Here is a 26,047-nt window from a genome sequence, read left to right on the forward strand (position 1 = left end):
ATACCTTGCGGAAAACTGAACTTGACTACTTTTAATTGTTTTAGCAAACTGTGCGAAAATTCCGGTTTGTTACAAATAGAGTTCGTGTGAAAAAACCTTGACACATTTGAAAATCCAAACAATTATGAAAAGCCGGCCTTAAATTAATTGAAAACTTCTTCACCGTAAGAACTTTGTGTTGCTTTTCTGCAAAGCCCAATCCAACGAAATTGGGAAACCACGTGTGATTCTGAAGCTGGTGGCCAACCTTGTTCTGCTCCGGCGATGGCATGCGCCGCCATGTCTTGGGCCCGAGTGCTGTGGATTTCCCAACCCAACCATACCGTTCACATCTTTTTGGCCGTCGACGAGACAGTGCTGTTGGTCGGTCGGTGGGGAACCAACCGGATTGTTGGCTTTATGCCGCCGAGTGCGAGACACCTTGAAAGAGATCTCTTGCGCAGAAGACATTCTCGTCGTGTGGTGGTCTCAAACAGGACATCGGGGGCGGGTTGGTCAACTGAGGTATCGGTGGGAATGTTCGACTAAGATCGACCGTGTTGGGGAAATCCGAACTTTTCAAGGAGCAGATTCAGTTGATGACCACTTTGACCCGCGTGGCCCATAAAGCACAGCCGAAATGTGCAGTTTACGTCGTGCCATCGCACATGAAGAGTTCACGCGAAGTTGCGGTCTGTCTGTCGAGTGACCCATATAAAAGTGCACAAAACTACACTGGCGATAGTGTTCATCAGAGTTGTTTTGGTTTTTCGTTTGGAGGAGGTGAAGACGGCCAATGAACGTCATCGAGTGCGCGCGCCGTATTAGATGGTAACCGAACACTACGTTTAGCTGGTTGAAAAAAGTGTGTACCATATCAAACGGTTTTGCTGCAGCAATTCGCAGGTGGAGGAGAAGTGTGGCGAAATGGAATCTACTCGGCAGTTGGTATATATGCGAAGCGATGCAATCAGCTGGTTTTACTACACAGACTGCCGGTTGTACACGATTCGATAAGATGGTACAAAATGTTTGGATTCCACCGGCATTGATGTTTCTTGTAAGTGTTATTGTATTTGTTTAAATTATTACGAAAGTTGGCAACACTTTGATTGATAAGCTTTATGCGCTGATATACACTTTTTCCACTGTCTAAACAGGTCAATTCTGCGGGCATTTAGAACTCAATCCTCTAGATGCACTGAGTTCAAAGTCCGACGAGTAGACAGAATTAACAAAAATTGCTCCTCAAAACTCCAACCGTTTCCAACAAGCTTTTCTGGCAGCACTGTTGCAACCACGCTGTCGGTTTCCAGTCAGAAAAATTGAGCCCAATTGGCTCGAACTCGAGCCAGTTCAGCTTGATTTTTCTCTTTTGGTTTTGGGTAATTAATTCTCCGCCAACTCACACAGCAGTTGCCCCGACCCCTCTTCGATTTGCGTGAAACTTTGTCCTAAGGGGTAAATTTTGTCCCTGATCATGAATCCGAGGTCCGTTTTTTGATATCTCGTGACGGAGGGGCGGTACGACCCCTTCCATTTTTGAACATGCGAAAAATGAGGTGTTTTTCAATAATTTGCAGCCTGAAACGGTGATGAGATAGAAATTTGGTGTCAAAGAGACTTTTATGTAAAATTAGACGCCCGATTTGATGGCGTACTCAGAATTCCGAATAAACGTATTTTTCATCGAAAAAAACACTAAAAAAGGTTTAAAAATTCTCCCATTTTCCGTAACTGACTGTAAAAATTTTTGGAACATGTTATTTTATGGGAAATTTAATGTACTTTTCGAATCTACATTGACCCAGAAGGGTCATTTTTTCATTTAGAACAAAATTTTTCATTTTAAAATTTCGTGTTTATTCTAACTTTGCAGGGTTATTTTTTAGAGTGTAACAATGTTCTACAAAGTTGTAGAGCAGACAATTACAAAAAAATTGATATATAGACATAAGGGGTTTGCTTATAAACATCACGAGTTATCGCGATTTTACGAAAAAAAGTTTTGAAAAAGTTGGTCGTCATCGATCATGGCCGTTCATAGTCACCCGCGACAGACACGGACGACGAAACGAAGAAAAACGCAAAAAGTAACTTTTTCAAAACTTTTTTTCGTAAAATCGCGATAACTCGTGATGTTTATAAGCAAACCCCTTATGTCTATATATCAAATTTTTTGTAATTGTCTGCCCTACAACTTTGTAGAACATTGTTACACTCTAAAAAATAACCCTGCAAAGTTAGAAAAAACACGAAATTTTAAAATGAAAAATTTTGTTCTAAATGAAAAAATGACCCTTCTGGGTCAATGTAGATTCGAAAAGTACATTAAATTTCCCATAAAATAACATGTTCCAAAATTTTTTACAGTCGAGTAACGGAAAATGGGAGAATTTTTAAAACTTTTTTAGTGTTTTTTTTTCGATGAAAAATACGTTTTTTCGGAATTCTGAGTACGCCATCAAATCGGGCATCTAATTTTACATAAAAGTCCCTTTGACACCAAATTTCTATCTCATCACCGTTTCAGGCTGCAAATTATTGAAAAACACCTCTTTTTTCGCATGTTCAAAAATGGAAGGGGTCGTACCGCCCCTCCGTCACGAGATATCAAAAAACGGACCTCGGATTCGTGATCAGGGACAAAAGTTACCCCTTAGGACAAAGTTTCACGCAAATCGAAGAGGGGTCGGGGCAACTTTTCCCGATTTCGTGTGAGTTGGTAGAGAATTACCCTTTTCACAGTACCAGCAAGTCGATGCTGTTGTTTTGATATTTGACCTTGAATAACCAAAAACTACAGCACACAATGTAAACAATAACAAATACGTTTTGTAGGGATGACCAATCGGTGCGTTGTTCTGAAGTTTGGTTGAAATTGTGGCCTTAAATTAAGCTTCACAACGATAAATCTTATTCGCTGAGTACAATCACCCTTTGTACGATCACACAGGCTTTATTTGAATATTTAAATGAATTTAAAAAAATAATTTCGCGGCCCTTCTTGACAGAAAAGGTCCTACTGACAGCTCGTTCCTAAGGTTGCCATAGTTGATCCATTGAAAAAAAATTGTCCGGTCAGTTTTTTTTTGCATTAAAATGAAAAAAGTGATCAAAAAAGCTCTATAATCGCTTTTTACCGTGGTACATAACAATTTATCAAGGGCTTTACGACCCAATTGGATGACGGTAGTCAGGCATGTAAGGCAAACGCGATCAGACAAATTTTCAGGGAGTGTCAATATACAGCAATTCCATTTGAAACGAGCCTAAACCAAAAAAAAAGTTCTCCGATCGGGCTCAAAATTTTTTTTGGGGTTCCTTGGCCAAATAATTAGACCCGTATTTTTTGATTGGCCATTAGGGTGACCCGTACTAGGGTGGTTCGAAAAATGGCAATTTTCGTCATTTTTCGCAAAACCACTTTTTTCAAAAAATCATATCTCCACGTCATTTCATCCGATTTTAGCTGTCTTAGACGCAAAAGAAAGGTGATTAAATTGGCTATCAGAGGAAACTAGTAAGAAGTTTCAAAAATCTAGCTTAACATTTGAAAAAGTCGTATGAATACTTAGAATGGCGTTTTGACCGTGTCTGGACCAAAGAGCCTAGGTCTGAAAATATTTTTATCGGATTCCTAGAAAAATTTCCTCAAAATTCGGTTCGATGACGAACCGTACGTTTCCGAGATATGATTTTTTGAAAATAAAAACTTAGTTTTTCGACGCGCCAAGGTTTAGGCTCTTTTCAAATGGAATTGCAAGATTGATTCATATGAAAAATGACAACAATGCACAATTTTGTTTTGGTTTTACTGAATATCTCAAGATTAAACTCGAATGTTGGGGATTTGTGAAGATCGAAAGAAAATTTGTGACTCAAACGCGATAGCGACAAAGTGCTGCCATTTTTACTTGAAAGAAAAGTTTGAGTATTGTGGCGCGATGTCATGAATTGGGTCCTAAAATTAAGCTTAAATTTGTGATATTATTGTTCACAACGATAAAGCTTATTTTTCTGAGTACAATGAGCCTTTGAACGACCGCAAAGGATTTAAAATGGATTATAAATTTAATTTAAAAAAACAACTTCACGGCCCTTCTTGACAGAAAAGTTCCTAATTGGGTCCTAAAATGAAGCTTAGATTGCTGATATTAATTTTTACAGCGATAAAGCTTATTTTTCTGAGTACATGACCCTTTGTACGCCCACAAAGGGTTTAAAATAGATTTTTAAATCAATTTTGAAAAATTAACCTCGCGGTCCTTCTTGACAGAAAAGTTCTTACCTGACAGCTCGTTCCAAGGGGACCATAGTAGATCCATCGAAAATGTTGTCTTGTCATTATTTTTTTTGCATTATTAAATGATCAGAAATGGTTTTTGATCGTGTTTTTTAGCGTTGTACATAAAATTGACATGTGGCTTTAGTACCCAATTGACAGCTCGTTCCAAGGGGACCATAGTTGATCCATCGGAAAAATATTGCCTTGTCATTTTTTTTACACAAAAATAAAAAAAAAGTTATCAGAAATTGTTTTAATCGTGTTTTTACCGTTGTACATAAAAATTGACATAGGGCTTTAGTACCCAATTCTTCAAAAAGCTTCAGAGTGGACGAAACTCTTCGCACACTTCGACAAAGTTGTTCCCTGGAGTACAAAGTTAGAGGTGTTGTTTTCCTTCTTCCTTCTTTCCAAATGACTTATAGCCCCTTCTAGGATGTGGAGGAATCTCTTTTTTTTGTCTAGTCCAGCTGGTGATTTCTATTCTGCTGGTGTCCATTTCCGAAGCCGTTATTTTGTCCTCCAAAGCAATTTCAAGCTACTCTCTATCAAGCTTTTTACGTCATCCATCGATCGATCTCGCCAAACACCGAAATCGAAAGTGCAATGGCGACCGTTCACCAAACAAGTTCCCGGCGTCCTTGCCAAATCCGGACCGTTAACTACAGCAGCTGCATCCGATTGCGAGCTGCTGGTGTGGTGTATGAATGCTGAACAGATAATAAGTTTATAACAAGATGAGTTGGCTAGTCCGAAGTTCGCTCGAAAAATGCCACTCCAAGGTCGGACGAAGAAGTTCACAAGAAACTCATCGAAAGTGGCCGTCGTCTTGCATAAGTGAACTGAACTCTGACTCTGGGTTGGAATTGTCCTGAAAAGCAAACTTCAAGCTAGAGCTGGAGACCACTCGCAAACCCCAGTCACGTCATCGGACAAAGTCCAGTCGAGAAAAAAACAGCGAAATTACTGAGTACGAAGACTTGTTGAGTACACAGACAGACACACACGCATCCCGTGATTAAACAGCGTCAGATATTCAGGGGATTGCATCTACGATTAAGGTTAAGGTCACACCCTAGTTTCAGGTTTCCTTTTTAAGCACGCTTGTACGAGCTTTTTTTTGCTGCAAATATTTGGAAGCCGAAACCAGTGTTGTAAACATCGGTTTGGCTAGGTTCAGCAAAAAACGATTTTAGTTTTCAAGTCTTAATGATTCATATGATTTGTAAACAATTCCTAACAAAGAGCCAACCTCATCACGAGACTTTCGTCAAAACAATGCGACGACTGGTTGTAGTTCCGAGTTGACTGTCACACGCCACAAGATATTGACATTGACCTTAACGGCGTGTCGCCGGAGAGCCTTCCAAAAAACCGGACCGGTCTGTGCGTAAGAATGGCGTCCACTTGGTGTTGGTGGTTATCAAGGGGAAATCAAGTCCTAGCCAGCAGCGGCAGAAGGTCTCGGACCATTTCGGAGATTTTAATCAACGCCATCGCCTTTGTCGTGTTCTACAAAAGAGTTGTTAATTTTATATTCATTAGAGTGTAACAAAAATGACTTTTTGGCGGGCATTCAAGGGTTTGTTCCGGTGGGCATACTAAGCCCAAATCCAAAATATGAGCATGATTGGACGTAACAGGAGCTGGTGCTCCGCCCTTCAATTTTAAATGGGATTTAACCCGTAAAAAAAGATTTTTTCAAAAATGTCACTTTTTGAGGCATTTTGGCCATTGAAGCGTTTATTTTCAACATCATTGGCGTGTAGGCCAGATCCTTGCGCATCTTTTGGTGTATATAACATTGAAATTTGGAGCACCCTGGAGCTCGGTACAGACCTTCAAAGTTTGACATTTTGTCGAAAAATCGGTCCCGGCAAAAAAGATATGCGTCGCGCCTCGCGACGCCCTAGACGCCATTTGATTTTGCCGGGGCCGATTTTTCGAAAAAATGCCAAACTTTGAAGGTCTGTACCGAGCTCCAGGGTGCTCCAAATTTCAATGTTATATATACCAAAAGATGCGCAAGGATCTGGCCTACACGCCAATGATGTTGAAAATAAACGCTTCAATGGCCAAAATGCCTCAAAAAGTGACATTTTTGAAAAAATCTTTTTTACGGGTTAAATCCCATTTAAAATTGAAGGGCGGAGCGCCAGCTCCTGTTACGTCCAATCATGCTCATATTTTGGATTTGGGCTTAGTATGCCCACCGGAACAAACCCTGGAATGCCCGCCAAAAAGTCATTTTTGTTACATCCTAATATTCATACGTCATTTAGGGTGCTGGTATTGCTGTTGAAAATGTTAAGTTTATTTGGTAGTCAATTAAACCAAATTTGATTAAGGTGAAACGGGAAGGAGTTTTGGAAGCACTTTAAAGGGAAATGCCGTAGCATCCACATGTTCGGTCCGTTGCAAACGATAAATATCGTTCAAATCATCAGCTTCTGTCGACTCAATCATTCCCAGACAACAAACGTACACCGCACAGCTATCCAAGATGTTGCCTCATCGGTTTCGCTCGAATCCGTCAGGCTTCCTTGATCTTGAAAGGCGGCCCCACGTGTTGGCCTGCTCTCGTTCGAGCCCAGTCAGGCCACGAGCAGCAACGATTACATAAATTTCGCACAATTTTCACCATCAACCCTAAGCGCGCCCAACCTTGGCGTACCTCTGCTGGCCGGTTGCAAAGCCAATTCGCTTAGTCGGGCATCGTAAAAATCAGAGCGGATTATGTCTTGCGACAGCCAAACAGACGGGCAGAATCTGTCTGCTGGCTAGTAGCTTGACGTACGGTTCCGAAGGTTTCATGCAAAGCAGCGGGTCTCTCCAGCCAGATCTCTCCACTGTTGACGCTTTCCCTTAGCCATTCGTTGAACTCCACGTGATTCATCGTCCACGGCACACTAGAGCTCGACCTTGACTTGGTTTCGTGTCCGGACTGACCTTGTCAGCGGCGTGTCGCCGGTACAGGTTTCTCCGGAGGGTTTCCTGCTGCTTCAGTACGGGGTGGTATGCTAATCAATCAACGACAACAACAACAGCAGCAATCATAACGCCACGGTTGGTGGTCAATTCTCACCTTGTTGCACATCAATCTCGACGTAGGGGAATTGAGAGATCTCATCGTTTGATGACCCTGGCCACGAAATGTGTGTTCGTGGCCGGCACCGGTGCAAACGAGTTAAGGTGCGGATGGTGGTGGCTTTTTGGTTGGAGATTTTTGGAGGTTGTGCACCGGAAGCACATGGTGTGACAACAATATTATTTAGGTGGCTGGAACTCGATGGCGTCAGCAATTTGTTTCTTTTGTTTGCACCTCTTTCAATGTTGCTGTCGTCTTTCAATGCTGAGCAATTCTCTACGAAATCGGTCTTTTTTCTTCAATTTTATTTTTTGTATTTTTTAATCCGGCTGAAACTTTTTTGGTGCCTTCGGTATGCCCAAAGAAGCCATTTTGCATCATTAGTTTGTCCATATAATTTTCCATACAAATTCGGCAGCTGTCCATACAAAAATGATGTATGAAAATTCAAAAATCTGTATCTTTTGAAGGAATTTTTTGATCGATTTGGTGTCTTCGGCAAAGTTGTAGGTATGGATACGGACTACACTGGAAAAAATAATACACGGTAAAAAAAAATTTGGTGATTTTTTTATTTAACTTTTTATCACTAAAACTTGATTTACAAAAAAACACTATTTTTAATTTTTTTTATTTTTTGATATGTTTTAGAAGACATAAAATGCCAACTTTTCAGAAATTTCCAGGTTGTGCAAAAAATCACTGACCGAGTTATGAATTTTTTAATCAATACTGATTTTTTCAAAAAATCGAAATTTTGGTCGTAAAAATTTTTCAACTTCATTTTTCGATGTAAAATCAAATTTGCAATCAAAAAGTACTTTACTAAAATTTTGATAAAGTGCACCGTTTTCAAGTTATAGCCATATTTAAGTGACTTTTTTGAAAATAGTCGCAGTTTTTCATTTTTTTAAATTAGTGCACATGTTTGCCCAGTTTTGAAAAAAATATTTTTGAAAAGCTGAGAAAATTCTCTATATTTTGCTTATTCGGACTATGTTGATACGACCTTTAGTTGCTGAGATATTGCAATGCAAAGGTTTAAAAACAGGAAAATTGATGTTTTCTAAGTTTCACCCAAACAACCCACCATTTTCTATCGTCAATATCTCAGCAACTAATGGTCCGATTTTCAATGTTAATATATGAAACAATTGTGAAATTTTCCGATCTTTTCGAAAAAAATATTTTTGGAATTTTCAAATCAAGACAAACATTTTAAAAGGGCGTAATATTGAATGTTTGGCCTTTGTGAAATGTTAGTCTTGATTTGAAAATTCCAAAAATATTTTTTTCGAAGAGATCGGAAAATTTCACAAATGTTTCATATATTAACATTGAAAATCGGACCATTAGTTGCTGAGATATTGACGATAGAAAATGGTGGGTTGTTTGGGTGAAACTTAGAAAACATCAATTTTCCTGTTTTTAAACCTTTGCATTGCAATATCTCAGCAACTAAAGGTCGTATCAACAAAGTCCAAATAAGCAAAATATAGAGAATTTTCTCAGCTTTTCAAAAATATTTTTTTCAAAACTGGGCAAACATGTGCACTAATTTAAAAAAAATGAAAAACTGCGACTATTTTCAAAAAAGTCACTTAAATATGGCTATAACTTGAAAACGGTGCACTTTATCAAAATTTCAGTAAAGTACTTTTTGATTGCAAATTTGATTTTACATCGAAAAATGAAGTTGAAAAATTTTTACGACCAAAATTTCGATTTTTTGAAAAAATCAGTATTGATTAAAAAATTCATAACTCGGTCAGTGATTTTTTGCACAACCTGGAAATTTCTGAAAAGTTGGCATTTTATGCCTTCTAAAACATATCAAAAAATAAAAAAAATTAAAAATAGTGTTTTTTTGTAAATCAAGTTTTAGTGATAAAAAGTTAAATAAAAAAATCACCAAATTTTTTTTACCGTGTATTATTTTTTTCCAGTGTAGTCCGTATCCATACCTACAACTTTGCCGAAGACACCAAATCGATCAAAAAATTCCTTCAAAAGATACAGATTTTTGAATTTTCATACATCATTTTTGTATGGACAGCTGCCGAATTTGTATGGAAAATTATATGGACAAACTAATGATGCAAAATGGCTTCTTTGGGCATACCGAAGGCACCAAAAAAGTTTCAGTCGGATTAAAAAATACAAAAAAAATCGAATGACCGAAATCCTAGAGAACTGCTCTGCTGTTAAACACTTCAGAATTGTTGGCTGAACATTCTAATGACGTCATTTGCTAGAAGTATTCATTAATTAGATAAGGTTTTAAAGCTGAAGTTGATTATTTTGAAACAGATTTCAACTCAGAATACCAATTTTATTTATTGGAATTCTGTCGAATGGATTGTATTCAGGGAGCCGCAATCTATCATCGAAAAAACTGACGCGTTTACGGACATTGACTTCAAAAATGTCGAGCTGTGTTATCATATAAAGTATGTAAAAAAAGTATTTACACCCCTTGGGCACTATGCACATATTGTGATGAAACATCTAAACAATTTAATGTTGACAGAAACCTAGTACTACGTTTTGTTCAGAAACTCATGCCGAACATTTTGCTACAAAAAGCTCATGAAAAGATGTTTTCTATAAAAAGTTATATAACAAATACTACTACAAAAATAAAAAAAAGGTGCAAAAAAAGTTTGTACACCTTTCGAAAAATTAACATAAATAATGTTATTTGTTGACAAATCACCATAAATCCAGTCTCCCAACTCCAAATAGGCATCCTTGACTGATTGAAAAAATAATTTGGATTGAGTATAAAGTTTACTAACTACTTAGTATAAAAGTTTATATAACTCTGGAAATTTTATATAAAACATATCTAAACTTTATTTTGCAAACTTTTAATTCAACTAAATGTCAATGTATTACCATAGAATTGCTAAATAAACATTTTGGAGTGGGTATAACACCGTTTTGGGGGTATTTGTATCGATAAAATAGATTTTTCGTTGGAATTTCGTACCAACCCGGAATTACGTCGTAGAAAAATCCACCGGCATCCGAACCGGTACACGATTCACAAGTCAACCTATGTGGAATCGGAAAGGGCATAAAACTTCCGATCTTTCGATATCCAGGTTTTCTATAAAACCTATGTTTTAAAATACCTAAGCAAAAACGTTTGTCATCAAATAACATTATTTATGTTAATTTTTCGAAAGGTGTACAAACTTTTTTTGTACCTTTTTTATTTTCGTAATAGTATTTATTATATAACTTTTTATAGAAATCATCTTTTCATGAGCTTTTTGTAGCACAATGTCTGGAGTTTCTGAACAAAACGAAGTACTAGGTTTCTGTTAACATTAAATTGTTAAGATGTTTCATCACAATATGTGCATAGTGCCCAAGGGGTGTAAATACTTTTTTTACATACTGTACATATCGGATATTCTCTCCTCACAATTCCATAGCATTTGTACCCGAAATTTTATTCATTGGAAGGGAATACACTAAAATTCGTTTAGGGAGCCCAAATCATTCATACCTAGATGAAACTGAGCAACACTCATGGTACCGTAAAACGGAGTGACTTTGATAGCCGGGGTGACTTTGATAGGTTTGCTATTTTTCCGCAAAATGAAGAGTACAATCAAAATACGTACGGAATTGTTTAGAATCATACTGACCGTGGTAGAGAAGTGTTCAAAGTACCTCAAAAAGAACTCTTTATAAAATTTTGAAATAGTTTAAAAAGTTAGTTAACTATAGTTAAGAAAATGTTGATGAAAGTAATTATTTTAAACTTCTCAAAGTGTCATGATTTTTTCAATGAACATGATTTTGAATCGGAAAACGGAATTCATTTTCGGATTCTTTGGACAATTTTCCACCAGGAGAACGGTAAATAAGTTTGTAAATAATAAATAATATGTGTTTTTGAAACACAATTAAAAAAAATCTCCAAATTTATAGGCAATTTCAGTTGAACAAATTTCATGTAAAATGTGAAAACTTGTGATTCGTGCTTCGAATTCAGTATAAAATGCAATAGAAATCGATAATTTTGTAAACAAAACTAGTTTTAACAAATTTCAGGCAAAATTCCGACTTTTAACAATTTTACCTAAAATTTATATGTATTTTGTTAAAAAGTGTATAAACTTAGTTAACTAAATATAAACATATTTTTTTTTCTTAAAAACTATATCAGCTACATTAGTGATGGTACATTAACGTACAAATAAAGTTTTAACATCTTAAATGTGATTTTAACAAGAAAAACTATGACTATCAAAGTCACCCCGGAATTTAAACTAAGAATTTTTAACGTAACTATTTTTCTTAACACTATTGAATTTTTTTTTTTACAAAATAGTGCATAGACTTTGTGTGGCCTACCCCAGTACATGTTTTAAAAATAATAATCTTGAGAAAAACCTTACCAGTTGGAAAATATTGCAAAAACAAATTGAAATCCTATCAAAGTCACCCCGGTTTATGGTACCGTAAGCCGTGGTGACATTAATAGAATTTCAAACATTATTCAACCGGTAAGAGTTTGCTCAACATGTATGTTTTTAAATCATGTGGGGTAGGGCCTAATGCCCATGTACATTAAAAAAATACTATTTTTCAATAGTGCTTCAAAAAATAAGTTTCGTTGAAAGTTGTTTTATAAACCGGGGTGACTTTGAGAGTCGATGTGTTTCATACAAAATTTAGCCTGAAAGTGTGCAAATAAAATTGATTAATTTAAATTGACCATTAGTACACAGACAAAAATCATGTAAGCTAATCCGGTAACTCCATGTTGTCGAATTTGTTCACATTGAAATTTTTCCAAGCACGTCAACAGTTTTTTTCGATTTCACTGCTGCTGTTTTAAAACATTTATAGTTAAATTGAAAAAATGTAGTCGATTATGGAAACATTTCAATGTTTACAAGTTCATTGGATAAGCTGACATGATTTCTACTCGTGTAAGATTATTCTGAATGTTTCATTTGAAAAAATCGTAATTAAATTACATTTAACTGAGTTTATTACCTTTTCTTAAAATGTATATAAATTTGAGGTTAAGTTAATAAAATTTCCAAATTTGATTAAAAATTATTACAAATTGTTTTTTTTTTTTCATTAAAATATCATTTTTTTTGCCAGCTAGACCAATTAAGCTGCTCGAATGAAACTTTTTTCAAGTTTGCTACACAGAAAAAAAAAATCATGGTAATATTACATCTGGGAAGGGGTACATCTTTTATGTCAGAAAAAAGGTGTAATTTTACCTCTGGAAATGTGTAATTTTACAACTTTTCTGGTGTAATGTCACTTTTTCAGTCTAAATTGAGGTAAAATTACATCATAAAAGAGGTATTATTCAACCTTCCAAAATTAAAGCTTCCAAATTTACATTATTTTTTTCTGTGTATAAAAGTTGTTCTATTGAAAATGCCTGAAAACTTGTAATTGAAGTTCTAATATAAAAGACTGAAAGTTAAAAAAATTTCTTACGAATCAGATGATGCGATCCGTTTCCCGGTTCGAACTACATAATTTTCGTTGCGAAAACATGACACTTGAGAGCAATGCTTGAAAAGGAATCTATCACTAAATGGGACTGCTCGATATTTGATAGATTTTTCTGTCAGCGATAATTTCACAAAACGAAATTTAATCGCTGACACACAGCGCCTATCATGATCGTCATTGCTTGGCGGCGGTTGGTGAACGCAAACACAAAGACGAAACGAACGAAAAATAAGCACCACTCAAGAAGCCGCCCGAACGAGAGAACGTTCTCTTTCTCTCGTTTTTGTCTCTCTCTTCCATGTGTTTGCTGCGTGGTGACAGAAGTCATATGATTGCGATCACGGGAGAGATGATCGGAATCTTGGTAGAATGTCAAACGACCGTTCTCTGAGCGATTGTATTTCTAGAGGGAAGTAAATGACTTTGTGAGTGACTTTGGGTAGCACTCATTCGTTTGTGTGTGAATCAATCGAAAGTAGAATATCAAAATCAGATTGTCATGGTGAAGAATATTGGAGTGTTCTGTTACCTGGGTAATTCTCTACCAACTCACACGAAATCGGGAAAAGTTGCCCCGACCCCTCTTCGATTTGCGTGAAACTTTGTCCTAAGGGGTAACTTTTGTCCCTGATCACGAATCCGAGGTCCATTTTTTGATAATTCTAGACGGAGGGGCGGTACGACCCCTTCCATTTTTGAACATGCGAAAAAAGAGGTGTTTTTCAATAATTTGCAGCCAGAAACGGTGATGAGATAGAAATTTGGTGTCAAAGGGACTTTTATGTAAAATTAGACGCCCGATTTGATGGCGTACTCAGAATTCCGAATAAACGTATTTTTCATCGAAAAAAACACTAAAAAAGTTTTAAAAATTCTCCCATTTTCCGTTACTCGACTGTAAAAATTTTTGGAACATGTCATTTTATGGGAAATTTAATGTTCTTTTCGAATCTACATTGTCCCAAAAGGGTCATTTTTTCATTTAGAACAAAATTTTTCATTTTAAAATGTCGTGTTTTTTCTAACTTTGCAGGGTTATTTTTTAGAGTGTAACAATGTTCTACAAAGTTGTAGAGCAGACAATTACAAAAATTTTGATATATAGACATAAGGGGTTTGCTTAGAAACATCACGAGTTATCGCGATTTTACGAAAAAAAGTTTTGAAAAAGTTACTTTTTGCGTTTCTCTTTGTTTCGTCGTCCGTGTCTGTCGCGGGTGACCATGAATGGCCATGATCGATGACGACCAACTTTTTCAAAACTTTTTTTCGTAAAATCGCGATAACTCGTGATGTTTCTAAGCAAACCCCTTATGTCTATATATCAAAATTTTTGTAATTGTCTGCTCTACAACTTTGTAGAACATTGTTACACTCTAAAAAATAACCCTGCAAAGTTAGAAAAAACACGAAATTTTAAAATGAAAAATTTTGTTCTAAATGAAAAAATGACCCTTCTGGGACAATGTAGATTCGAAAAGAACATTAAATTTCCCATAAAATGACATGTTCCAAAATTTTTTACAGTCGAGTAACGGAAAATGGGAGAATTTTTAAAACTTTTTTAGTGTTTTTTTCGATGAAAAATACGTTTATTCGGAATTCTGAGTACGCCATCAAATCGGGCGTCTAATTTTACACAAAAGTCCCTTTGACACCAAATTTCTATCTCATCACCGTTTCAGGCTGCAAATTATTGGAAAACACCTCTTTTTTCGCATGTTCAAAAATGGAAGGGGTCGTACCGCCCCTCCGTCACGAGATATCAAAAAACGGACCTCGTATTCGTGATCAGGGACAAAAGTTACCCCTTAGGACAAAGTTTCACGCAAATCGAAGAGGGGTCGGGGCAACTGCTGTGTGAGTTGGCGGAGAATTACCCACCTATCACAAACAAAGTCGAAATTTCATAAGCATTGCTTGAGAGTATTGAAATAATCATAAACATTTCAAAAAATATTGAAAACTACTTCTTGAGATACTTTGAACACTTCTCTACCAAGGTCAGTTTGTCAGTCAGTTTACGGTACCGTAAATCGAGGTGATGTTGATACCCGGGTGACTTATAGAGTAGCCCGGGGCAAGTGTACTCACCTAACATACATCGTTCTGATTTCTACTGAAAATGAATGATTTATCATTCGACCTTGTTATAAAAAAGAAGCTATATCAATTGCCTTCAAAACGTATTACCAGACTTTTTCAAAAAATTAAGTGTTTCTAAATAAAGTCAAAATCTGTAAAAATCACACTCTTTCCCCGGCCTTGACACATTCCACGATAAATCATAAAATTATTAGAAAAGCTGATAATTTAAATTTATAAAAAAAAGCCATATTTAAGGTATCATATAAAATCTTTGATGTTTTTTGCATGGATTTTCCTAGTAAATACCTCAGTTATCAAGCTGCATACTAGGTTTTTTTTTTTGTTTTTTTTATTAATCGTAGGTATTGTAAACCTTGTATTTCAAACATGAAATTTACTAACAAAATAACAAAAAAATGTTTTTTTGCAATCTCGCTGTGAAACTGTCAACTATTCCTGTCCTTCTAGAGAAATGAAATGGCCTTCTTTTAACTACCGAAAATAACAGATTTGAAAATCAATACCTTTTAATACCAGTGCCAAAAAGTTCAACTTTTCAGCACTGAAAAGGGTGCTGAATTGTTTTGTTTTGAACGGTGAATTTACTTAACACATGAATGTTTGACATAATATTCCATTCAAAAAGCGTTTTTCGGAATTGCAAAAAATGTTGTATCCAACTCGCTGCAAAACTTGATTTTTCAGCACTCGTCGTATTTATCCAACTCTGTAAACCTCGTTGGATAAATGTACGACTCGTGCTGAAAAAATCTTCTTTTCGCAGCTCGTTGCATGAACTACTATTTGCCCACACAAATGCCACGCTTTTTTTTTCAATTTCCTCTTCACGGGCAAACCCATAGACACATTACCAGCCAAATATTATTTGCATTTGCATTGCTATTAATGCCAGAAAAGGCTAGTGCACACTCTTGCCCCGGTTTACTCTAGTGAACCTTCCAATATGAGATTTTACCGCAAAATGAAGAGTACAAATTAAATGCGAACGGAATGGTATGAAATCATAATGTCCGTTATAGAGAAGTGTTCAAAGTACTCCAAGAAAAAGTTTCATGTTGATCAATTGGATTATTTCAATATTCTCAAAGTGTCATGACTTTCTCAATAAAATGAGCTTGAATTGTAAAACGGAATTCATTTTCAGATTCTTTAAAAAAATCAATGTATTGACATGGTACATTCGACACTTTAAATCTGATTTTTACAAGAAAAACTAGAATTCTTTTGAATTGACCGGGACTGTGGTGTAGGGGTAAGCGTGATTGCCTCTCACCCAGTCGGCTTGGGTTCGATCCCAGAAGGTCCCGGTGGCAAATTTTGAGACGAGATTTGTCTGATCACGCCTTCCGTCGGACGGGAAGTAAATGTTGGCCCCGGACTAACCTAAAAAGGTTAGGTCGTTAGCTCAGTCCAGGTGTCTCCCTGGGTCCTGTCCTGGTGGAGTCGCTGGTAGGCAGTTGGACCAACAATCCAAAGGTCGTCAGTTCGAATCCCGGGGTGGATGGAAGCTAAGGTGTAAAAAGAGGTTTGCAATTGCCTCAACAATCAAGCCTTCGGATACCTAGTTTCGAGTAGGAATCTCGCAATCGAGAACGCCAAGGCAATGCTGTAGAGCGAATAATTTGATTTGATTTTTTTGAATTGAAGCAACTATTTTCTAAACACTATTGAATAAAATTTTATTCAACAAAAAATTGCATGCACCTTGTGTGGCCTACCACAGCATATGTTAAAAAAATATAATCTTGTGACAAACCTTACAAATTGAAAAAAAAAATCAAAAATTAATTGAACCTATCAATGTCACCTCGGTTTACCGTACTTGTGTTTATTTTGGATCAACCTTGAAGGTGATCATTCTAAAGATTCTTCCAAATATCCAGGATGATCAAGGTAAGGTTATGTATGGTCTACTTATCACAAGTGTACTGCCTTAAATTTGTCGGGGCTGCAGGTGCAGAGGGGAACAATTACGAAAACAAGCAGATCTAATTTTGAGAATTCCTGAAGAAATCACCTGAAGGACAATTTTGTAGAAGTTCTCTGAAACTCTAGAAAGGCGCTGTAAAATAAAATAAAAACAGGAAATATTTAGGTACTTTTTTACTCGACCTTCTCCAATATCAGTGAAACTTTGTAGACGTGTTATCTAAGGCTAATATAACCAATATTTGTGTATATGAAATGTGCACCTGAAAATGGTAACTGAGAAGGTTGTAAGTTATTGAAATATTGTTGTAACTCTGGATTCAAATATTGCTGTATCAGTTTTTATCAGTGTAATTAGCTGGATTGACAAAATCTTTTAAAGTAAATGATCTTAATCTATTCGTTGAAACATTTATGCTGTTCCGTTCTAAATCATTTTCTTGAACCACTTTCCACGAGTTCACAGTTCACAAAGCTCCAACGTTGATAATCACCCCCACGGTCGTTAATCCCTCAATTTACCACCATTAAGTGCGCCGCATGGTACGGTACGGCACCTCTGAGGCCTGCTACCGTCCATTTGCCACTGGTCTTGGTGTCGCAAGATTTGCCACGACCTCGAAATGCCACACAGTCCGTCCGTCTGTGGCGGTGAGGTGAAGCCTTGCTGACGCACTTGTCGTAGACGATTGACCCAGGTCCAGACCGAGACGAGGTAGAGAAATGTTTGACTCTCAAATGCAGTTATCTCGATGGTTGATTTTTGTTGTTGATTTTGCGATACTGCTCCAAATGACGAGTTTGGGTCATGATCAGCCGGCATGACGAGCGTTATCAACAGGTCGGCGTGTGTCGGAGATGGTGATCGCTGGGCTCTGTTGAGTTTTACGACGCAATTATTAGAGCGATAAGGGTTACCAAAATAGAGTGCTACAGTCTCAACTAATGGCCAGAGTCAGACAAAACATAGTTTTTCTTAAGAAAATACACAAATGAATTGGAATTGCAGTCTATAAATAAAACTTTAATATTAAAAATCAAACATTTATTCAGCGATTTTAACATAAAACACAAATTATCTTGTTTATATAAGCGACACGCAGATTCTTCAAAGGTCTTCCCTTTCCTCAAAGTGTGCTCAATTTACATAAACCAATTTCCTATTCCGGGCACCTCTTTATTGGCGATCACTTCGACGCCAGAATAATAAACGGACTTCATAAACATCAAACCGCCGCGGAGAACCGGAGGCACGTTCTTGTGCCTTCGCGACCACCACCGTCGTTAATGTCGCGAGGTTCGTCGCTTGTTGAGCTCTTTCACAACCTCGCGGCTCACCGAGAGTGAAAACATATTTCTGCACCCTTCTAGGTTGCCTCAGCTTATTTCCCTGCCTCCTTGCCAGCTCTTCTCCCTCCCCACGGTGGTGAGGCCAGACTAGTTGGATTTCAAGCTGGTACAAGTCACCAGCTCGGATTGACCTAGTCTTTTGCTGGCTGGCTGGTGCCATTTGATTTGGCAATCCGGTCTCAGACCTCGTGGTTTCCTCGCTCAGCTAGACTTCTGGAAAGTGTTAGAACCGTGCAGTCAATTACTTTTCCTGCTCGTTTGCTACCGACTTGGGTGCACGGTAAAATTTCGATTTATAAAACAGAGCCGATTTTTTTAAATATCAAAAAGGTTTTTGTTTGATCTCAAATAAATAAATAAATTAGTTAATGTAAAATCCCAAACTTCTCATATGGAATTCCAACCCTGACAAAATCGAGTCTCACCTGTGCAGCATACCGGCGTGCCCCAAACCGGCCGGGGGATTGGGAAATGATGTTGGAAACCTGTTCGACGGGCCCGGGCTTTGTGGTGACCGACTCGACCGGCTGTGCGCGCGGAATGCCCGACGTGCGTCGTATGGTAATGCCAATTCTAAACTCCGCTGATGCTGTGGTGGCGCAAGGCGATTCGTCAGTAGGTTTCAATAAAGAGCTTGACTCTAGTGCGGAAATGCGTGACACTTGAAAGTGAAAGGATTTCCAGAACACGGCTGTGCAGAGTAACTTGTTTTGCAGGGAAAAGAAGTGAGGCAGCAGAGGTTAATTTGATATGGAAATGTGAAATGATTATTTGTGCTGATTTAAATCAATAATTGCAATGCAAATTTTGCATAAAGTTTTTAAAGCTAAACATTAAACTCATATTTAAAAAAATAGTCAAAATATAATATGCACCTAATTTGGTTCATATTGAAAAATACACGAAAATAATATTTTTGTTCACAAAAACTTTTTTTATATTTTCAATGTTGTACATTTCAGTGACTTTTGGCCAGACATTGATTTTTTTTTAAATTAAATATTCTGTCCGCAACTTTTTGTATCGCGAAGAAATAAGATATCGACTGTTAAAAATTCCTTTTTGCTTCAATATTATAAGAATTTGGAAGCATTCCTACCCAAATGCCTAAAAATATACTTTTAAATTTCATGTTTGTCTAAATTGCGCTGAGTACAGAACAGCAGAATCACTCGATAGGAAACAAAGTGCGAAGTTTACTTGAATCTATTTCGTCAAGTTTTGCTTGTGAAATCTCAGTGATTCTGGTTTTGGTAGAAGAATCCAAGTTTGAAGAAACATTCCGTCTTCAGCTTCGATTTTCCCCAAGATTTGCAAACTTAACGAAACATTGATAACATTTATTTTTATTTTTACCCAGGCATTTTTAAGTGAAAATTTTAAAAAAATCTGGTCATCAACCTTTTGTGAATTTTGCTAATCATTTCAAATGTGTTGTTCAACTATTAAACCAAGAATTCAAATAGATCAATTTCACGGTCCTCTCGCATCACTTTCGTTATTGAACCAACCTTATGAATGGATGGTTTTCCACAGCTTTCAACACTCACCGCACAACAAAACGGAATTCCACCCGGCACTAGGACGCGACGTGACGACGCAACCCAAATAACCACCCATGCGCGAATTGTAGGTGGCCGAACACGCAGTTAGGAGGTGGTATAAAAGTGCAAGTGCAACTTTTATGCAACTCCGGTACTGTTATGCCGGGATTGAAGGAAAGCTTAATCGATTTGATTGTTTGCTTAGCATTGCTTTTATATTTTTTTTTAAATTCTTTTAAGTAGACTTTTTATGGATTTTTTTTAAACAGAGTTTTAGAAATCTTACAAAATCACTTGTCCTGAAGTCACTGCTAGGTGAATCCCCACACATTTTCATTGTTTACTTTTCACTCAGGGGCACTTGGAATTGCTTCAGCGATATGTTGCTTCTGCTGACGCACTACTGCCAACGACCAACAACTCTTATGAGAAGGTCCTCCCACCCCTCCGTGGCTCCCCGAACAGTAGCCAAGCCGGCTAAAGTCTAATGTAATCAAACGGAGTGCGTTCTTTTAAAATCCGGAAGACGCCGCCACTCCAAGGCGGATTCTCTCGAGGAGTGGAGTAACCGTCGGCTTAGCCTTCGCGGGTAAATGAGTTTTTTTTTCGTAAACGAAAGGCGGGTTTCAGTGACTACGGGTTCCTGCATTTGGTCATACTGTTTCCGCAAACATGCCAATTGGTGGTGTGTGCTGATGTAATTAGAAGTTTTTTTTTATTATTGATGCGAAATTGCAAGGTGTGCAATCTAAGCAAGACTTTGAGAATTCGATGAAAAAAAAGTGTTCAGCAATCAATATAATAACTACAGTAGTTGTTCGGTAACTGGGCTGAGAACGTAGCCCAGTCACCGAATGTTGCTCGTTAACTGGGCTGAACAAAAAATAACGAGGGGACCACCGAGGCATAATATTTTCCAGATGAAATATAAAAATAAATTTACTCAAATTTATTTACAATGCATACTTTTCATATTTCTTTAATTGTAACTGGAAATTAAACAAAAGTTTGAAAAAAGTTTTTTTATTTATTGGATATGATTTTTGCATCCATTTACCCCTCGGTCATTTTGGGTTGCTTTGGTTTTTTGACGTTTGTTTGCTTTTTAACTGGGCTACGGCCCAGTTAAAAAGCAACCCAGTTAAACAACGCCCAGTTACCGAACAACTACTGTAAATATAGCAACAAATGGTTAAATAAATGTTGAACTTTAAAAAAAATGTAGCAATCATTTGAAATTGGAATACAAAGAAGTTAAATGATAATGTAAAACTTGTTTGATCACTATAAAATAATAGTAATAACTTATATGATAATAATTTTAAATAAGATTGCCAGCTCTTCAAACCTTCTGACTAACTGGACAGTTCGACAGGTTCAAAACCACATTAGTGCTTTCTCTTTTGAGTTTAAATAAAAAATAGGGTTGTCTGATTCTATAGAAATTAAATCCATTGATCCATGTTAAACATTAAATCACTAACCTGAACCTGTGGTTGATGCCTTTTTCACTGTTTTTCGAAATAAGGTAATGGACATAATGTTCATCTAAATTGTTTGGATTCAACTTCAAAAAAGTTAAAATAAAAAAGTGTAAATTGAAAGCAATATCTTCATCAAGCTCAAATTTAGAGGTTTTTGAATTTTATTGTAGTTCACACGAAAAAAACAGTCCTGTATCAACCATCAACGATCAACGAGAATATAAATTGTGGTTTTTCTCAATTTTCGATCAACGAGAATATAAATTGTGGTTTTTCTCACTTTTCGCGAAAAAGGCGAATCTTTGAAATATTGCTGAAGAGGAAGGGGCGATTCGATTTGTATGAAAATAGGGATATTAGCTTGTTTTTGTAAGCAGTTAAGCCATTAATTGATCATTACACTCATTTTAACCATTAATATTATATCATTGATATTGAACAGATCTGAAATCAGAATAATTTTCGATAAATTTCAAATTTCTCGGAAATTCTAGGGATTTCCAGGAAAATTTGTTGAAAATATCCCGTTTTCCATGTTTTTTGTAACCCCGGGGAATTGAAGGTGCAAAACTAAGTTTGAGGCTTAGTCCATAAAAAATGGTCATTATCGCTTTTAAATTAATACACCAAAGTTTTATTTTTGCTTCATTTCAAATAAAAAGTTTCAGTCAAATTTGAACGTTTTATGACATATTTTTTCAAAAATGTTTGATCAGAATTGTGACGAAATAAGCAATATGTCTTAAACACCATTTGTAAATAAAAAAATCGTTTTTTGACCATTGTTCATCTACACGTCCTTAAAATGCTCATTACTGAAAAACAATTAAAATTCAATTTGCCTAAGTGGAAAAATCAAAAAAGTGTCGGAGGTCGTGTTGGCTGTTACGACCTATTGCAATCCAAAGGTCGTCAGTTCGAGTCCCGGGGTGGATGGAAGTTAAGGTATAAAAAGAGGTTTGCGATTGCCTCAAAAATCAAGCCTTTGGACACTTAGATTCGAGTAGGAATCTCGCAATCGAGAACGCCAAGGCAATGCTGTAGAGCGAATAATTGATTTTTGATGTTTTGTTTCACGGCAATTACCAAATTTTACGGCCAAGAGCAAATTTTACGGATTACACGGCTTCCGCGAAATCGCGAAAAATCACTAGCCTCAATGAATGAACCCTTAATACGCCTGCACGTATGCAACCATGTCATCCAGCCAACCAGCTAACGCTCTTCCATCTTCTCCCCTCTTCCCCACGAACACAGCATCGTACGTGCAGCCCTGCCGGCGGAGTGACCCCGAGATCAACAAATGCATCAAGAACTCGTTCAACTACATCCGGCCGTACATCGCCAAGGGTCTGACCGAGCTGAAGACGCCCCCGTTGGAACCGCTGCGCATCGAGGAGCTGGCGATGGAGAACAACGCCGGTGCCGTCCGCATCAAGGCCCTGTTCACGGACATTGTGGCGCTCGGAGCCGGCAACTACACCGTCAAGGACGTTCGCAGCGACGTGAAGAAGCTGCGCATCGACATGAGCCTGGGAATCCCGCGAGTCGAAACCCGGGGCAAGTACGAGATCATCGGCAACGTGCTGCTGCTGCCGGTGCGCTCCAACGGCGAGTTCTGGACCGAGTTCTGTAGGTTTTTTCGCGGGTGACGGTCGAATGTTTGGCGATACTTATCTTTCTTTATCCCACAATAGCTGACATCAGTGCCATCGCCAAGATCTACGGCAAACCGGTCGAACGGGACGGAGAGGTGTTCATGGGTATCGACAAGATGCTGGTTGACTTTACGATGAAGAATGCCCGCTTCAAGGTCAAGGACAACGTCAACACCCAGAATGTGCTGGGTAAGTGTGGGACGTTACAGTTGGAAGAGCACTGTGTTGTATCTAAATCAATTAGCAGACTCAATTTACGCAAAAAAAAAACAAACACCTAACAAGCTGTCCCCCCCCTCTCATTTGCAGGTGAGGCCATCAACCAGTTCCTGAACCAAAACGCCAACGAACTGGTGCAGGAGATGAGACCGGCCGCGTCCCAGAGTATCGCCAAGCTGTTCCGCAAGTTCCTGAACGACACCTTCAGCAACATCCCGATGCGGTTGTGGCTGCTGGATGACTAAACCCCAAGCAACGCTTAACTTGCTGTGTGTATGTGTGTGCGGCTCTGTTTGGATGTGGATGTAAAAGGAAAAAAAAACGAAGAAGAAGAGGAAGTGAGGAGCGATAAGACAAACGAAATCGTAAACCCCGAAGCGCGCGTTTGTGAATGAGTGTACTGCATGCAGTTCTAGTGATAAGCGTTTCTACCTAGCTCCTAAGTGATACGTTCTAGTGAGTAAGACTTTATCCTTCCTTCCTTCCTCCGTTCTTTCGATCAGTTTAGGTCACACGATTGACTCTGATGCGTGCTAAGTTTTGTAACGTTTGTCGAAATCAATGTTATGGATCTCTTAACAAAAAAAAGTCTCTTCAAATGTATCTTCATTGAGTTTTTCCAAGAGAGTCGTTGCTGAGCAATTGACTGAGTTTCTCCTGCAAGACAACTCTCGTCTGAGAAGAAAAAAAAAATCAATCATTCTAGCTATTGGCAGTCACTGTGCTGAGACAAGTTATTATTTATTGAAGATATAGTACTGCTTTAAAGTGTTTTCTTTTTATCCCCCCGTTGTAAGTATTTGTAAAGAATGAAAGAAAAAGCAATTTGAGTTTTTCTCATCGTCAGCAACCTCTCCAAATGGAGTGCGAGAGGTTCACTTGTACGATGAACCTAAGAAGACAGAAACGTACAAAAATTTATGAAAGATCGATTTATGTTCATCTAGCGTGTAAGTTTGTATGATTGTACATATGAGTAAAGTATTGTATCTATAGAAAACACGAAAAAAAACAGGAATTATAAAACCAATAAATAGTACATAAAAATTATGCATAAAATTTGTTACATTTATTTCCGAAAGGCCGACCGAGCCACGTAGCCCAGTGGTAACGCTTCCGCCTCGTAAGCGGTAGATCGGGGTTTAAATCCCGGCTAGGACCAACACAACTGGTGATCTTTTCCCTTCTGGCTTCGATTGCTTAATAAAGGGAAGGTACGGGAAATATGCCCTTTCTAATCAAACACCAACCTTCGTCATATAAAGAGTTTGATGCTCGATTAAAGCTCCAAAAATACTATTCAGGCTATAAACTTACCAGCAACAGCACCACCTCAAGTAAGCACGCAAATTTATGCGATTTACTGGCCAAAAAGATCAAATTTAATGCACTTTTGACCATAATTTCTATTTTGAGAGACCATTTCTCATCATTTTGATGGCACACACATCCACACGCAAGATGAGAGGTTGACTGCTTAACGAAAGTCGCCATCAATAACTTTTCACTTGCACTAACGTTTTCAAAGCGCTTAAGATATAAAATTGCTTCCAACTACCGGTAACATGTTCTTTTGCACATTAGCTAGTCACTCACTTGAAAAATAATCCCGAAACATGTAAATAATTAGCAAACGCCATAAAACAAACGCAACAAGTCTTTTGACGTTTGAATTTTGACGACCCATTCCAATCGAAGGCTGAAAAAACCGAGCGAGAAGCGAAGGCAAATAAAGAACAAAGGGTGGCCAACACCACCAGCAGCGCCTGTTAAGAGTGAACCAGTGATGCCAGGAAATTTTCTCTATAAATGCTAATTTTCATGAGTGTTCGCTTAAAATTTCATCAATTTTGGCAACACTAAGCAGAGCGCTGGAAGAAAAAATAACTAAGCTGAAAATAGGAACATGGGCATGGCCCAATACACTCGACTGAAGAGAATGCATTTGAAAAATATTTGTTTTAAATGCTTGTAAAAGGAAAAGTATAACTTTAAATAAAAGTGAAAATACACAGAAATGTTCACAAAAAGTTGCTCTACTCGTTGGTTTACTTGGTATTAGTAAATTCCAAGGAACACTCCAGATTATCCAGCATCATTCAAACACGAGCGTTTATTAGGCTTAAAATGGGTATATTTCCTCTAGTTTATCGTCACAAACTGGACCTCATCAAGACACCTTAGGAAGACAACCTATGGAATGTTAACATTAACCGTAACCGTAAGTAGGGGAGTTTGGGGTAATATGGACAGTGGGGGTAATTTGGACACCCCTTTAAAAATCACGTTTTCTTCGGATATAAAGTGAAAACGGCAATTTAAGTGATAAGGCTAGTACTAGTAATGGCCTAGGAGTATGGACAAACCAAAAAAGTTGAAATAGGCTAAGTAGTTTTGGTATAATGTGTAAAAGTTTCCAAAGGCCGGTTGGCACTGCCTTAAGTTCTAATATTTGAAGGTTAGGAAATAAGGTTTTGCAGGGGTTATATGGCAAAAAAGTGGACATTTTTTGTTTAAGGGGGTTGCTTGGACGATGCCTGAGATATGTACGCATAAAAATTGTGCATTTTATCCATTTTTATCATCAAAAATCGCAATTTATGATAGAATATGCTATGGGGGTAATTTGGACATGACTTGTGGGGTAATTTGGACATACCTGAAAGTCTACCTGTCAGGCAACAAAAAGTAACTTTCATGGTTGGATGAGTTTTTAAAGAGATTTAGATAAATTTAGTGGGATTTAATATGTCAAAACAATCAAAAATGAATGTGAGCAATGAGAACTTTCACAAAACCCCTATTTTTTAATTTAGATAAATTTATTCCAATATTCGAATTGATGAAAATCTGATTACTGTACATTTGGCGTTCAACAAGATTCTAATGTTGATTGC

At 37.4% G+C, this 26,047-nt stretch overlaps 1 protein-coding gene across 1 annotated transcript in view; it reads left to right on the forward strand.

Annotated features, from left to right (window-relative positions):
- The window catches only part of LOC120432180 (circadian clock-controlled protein daywake-like), a 35,426-nt gene extending 11,228 nt beyond the window's left edge, over nucleotides 1-24,198 (forward strand). Inside the window, exons 3-5 of the mRNA XM_039597320.2 lie at nucleotides 22,531-22,905; nucleotides 22,971-23,120; nucleotides 23,241-24,198. Coding sequence (XP_039453254.1) covers nucleotides 22,531-22,905; nucleotides 22,971-23,120; nucleotides 23,241-23,395 — 680 coding nt within the window. The 3' untranslated portion in view covers nucleotides 23,396-24,198. The remainder of the gene's footprint in view (nucleotides 1-22,530; nucleotides 22,906-22,970; nucleotides 23,121-23,240) is intronic.
- Nucleotides 24,199-26,047: the final 1,849 nt, after the last annotated feature.

The sequence above is a fragment of the Culex pipiens genome, chromosome 3, assembly GCF_016801865.2.
Source record: "Culex pipiens pallens isolate TS chromosome 3, TS_CPP_V2, whole genome shotgun sequence".
NCBI classification, from domain to species: domain Eukaryota; kingdom Metazoa; phylum Arthropoda; class Insecta; order Diptera; family Culicidae; genus Culex; species Culex pipiens.